At 47.2% G+C, this 1938-nt stretch overlaps 1 protein-coding gene across 1 annotated transcript in view; it reads left to right on the forward strand.

Moving 5' to 3' along the window:
• TK2 (thymidine kinase 2, mitochondrial) overlaps window positions 1-1938 on the forward strand; it is a 22678-nt gene that overhangs the window by 1499 nt on the left and 19241 nt on the right. The window contains exon 3 of the mRNA XM_025209493.1: window positions 962-1036. Coding sequence (XP_025065278.1) covers window positions 962-1036 — 75 coding nt within the window. The remainder of the gene's footprint in view (window positions 1-961; window positions 1037-1938) is intronic.

Here is a 1938-nt window from a genome sequence, read left to right on the forward strand (position 1 = left end):
TCCTGCTGTAATTTGAAGTGCTCTATAACTTAAAAGACAATGAAGAGGCTTCTTTCCCACTGAGAAAATGCCTGTGTGGAATAAGTTTCCCAATTGAGTGGGCTGGTGCTCTGCTTTCTTCATGTAACCTGCTCAAATAAATTACATTAATTTTGACTAAATTCTAGGTAGCCCTCCATTCACCGTTTTTTCAATATGATTCTTTAAGCTGTATTAGATAGCTGGGCATTAGGCCCATTATTAATTTTAGTAACATGGATAGTTAAAAGAAATTGTGATCTATTTTTGGGTGTAGAACAGTTGCTTCAAATGTAATTCACCATGAAATACAAATTTTAAATTTCAGTCTTGGGGGAGGTGGGTAACATTTATATGAACTGCACTGAGTGTACAGGAGCTAGCAGCAGCACCTTAACTCTTAGGTGCCATGGTAAGGGGTTCTTTGCATCTGAATAAGACATTGTGTTGGGGACGGGGAAAGGGCTAAATTGAAAGAATTGCATAGACCTAGTGGCTCAAACCTTATAGGCTTTGGGATCAATCTCCAATTATTTTAATGGCTGCAGTAAATGTAGCCTTGTTTAGGGGATTAGGACCTACATGTGCCATTGTGCACATGATTTTGAAAGTCTGATCTCCCTGAAACCAATGGATATCAGTTTGCATGGCTGAGGCCCAGACCTGTCCTGAATGTGTGTATTTGAATATTTACTGCCATATTTACCATTTCATTTTATGCCAGCTTTCAGCATGTTACACCAATGTTACTAATTCACTGCAATGGTGAATCACACCCCACATCTTGAACTCTAGGGGTTATATTGGAAATCATTTCATTACAGTGGCACTAGAATTGTTAAATACATTAATTTTATACATAGGGATCTTTGCATATACAGTTGCTCATTGCTTTGGTGTTACATTTCCTTTAGTTTGAAAGGTTGATATTGTTTTTCATCAGATCTGTATCGAGGGGAATATTGCAAGTGGGAAAACAACATGCCTGGATTACTTTGCAAAAACTACCAGCATTGAGGTACTGGATTTTTTTACTGCTCAATCAAGTCCTTGTCTTGCAATTTATAGCATTGACAGTATTCATTAGGGCTGTGCAAAGCTTTGGTAGCTGATTTGATTCGGAGGAGATTTGGCCCGATTCAGGGACCAAATCTATAAATCGAATCAGGAGACCAATTAAAAGCTCCGAATCGATTTGAAGCATGCAAATTGATACAGAAAAGCTTTGGAAAAGATTTAGCTGCTTCAGAGATCTGGCCATAGACTAAACAGGCAGCTGACAAGTCTGTTGAGGCTGGGGGAGGGAGAGAAGGAAGGCACATGGGGAGGGTTCGGGGCTGGGGCTGGGACTGGGACAAGTTGCCCAGCCGGGGGGTGGTGTGTGGGATGCGGATGCAGCTTGCTCTAGGCTGAAGAGGGCAGAGCCCCCCACTCCTAATGCTGATGTGGGCACGGTAGTGCTGGGAGCGGACACTATGCCCTGCTGCTGCCCAAAGCGAGTTGTGCCTACATTGTGCCTCCTGTGCCAGCTGGACAAGCAGCAGCAGGGCATAGCACCCACCAGGGCAGAGGCAGGCACAGTCAGAGGAGCTGTGGGAGAAGCCCTCATGGCTGCCTGAGCCTTCCCCATCCCCCGCCTGGCCCAGACCTCCCGGCACTTAAAATCCCCTCACTCACCGACTCTGGCAGCGGGGATTAGGGCCTCTGAGGGCTCATGGCACAGCCCCCCCTGCGCAGTGCGGGGCAGTGGGGATTGACCCCCCTGCTTGGCACCCACGTGGCAGCTGGCCCATGGTGCAGTGCAGCTCAGCAGGGTGCTGCATGCTATGTGGGAGCTGGGACAGCTCTACCTGTCAGCCGGAGCCTGGCACCACTCAGCCCCAGTGGCCCCAGCTCCCAGGCAGCACACAGCGCCCTGCT

The sequence above is a fragment of the Alligator sinensis genome, unplaced genomic scaffold (assembly GCF_000455745.1).
Source record: "Alligator sinensis unplaced genomic scaffold, ASM45574v1 scaffold170_2, whole genome shotgun sequence".
Classification (NCBI taxonomy): Eukaryota; Metazoa; Chordata; order Crocodylia; family Alligatoridae; genus Alligator; species Alligator sinensis.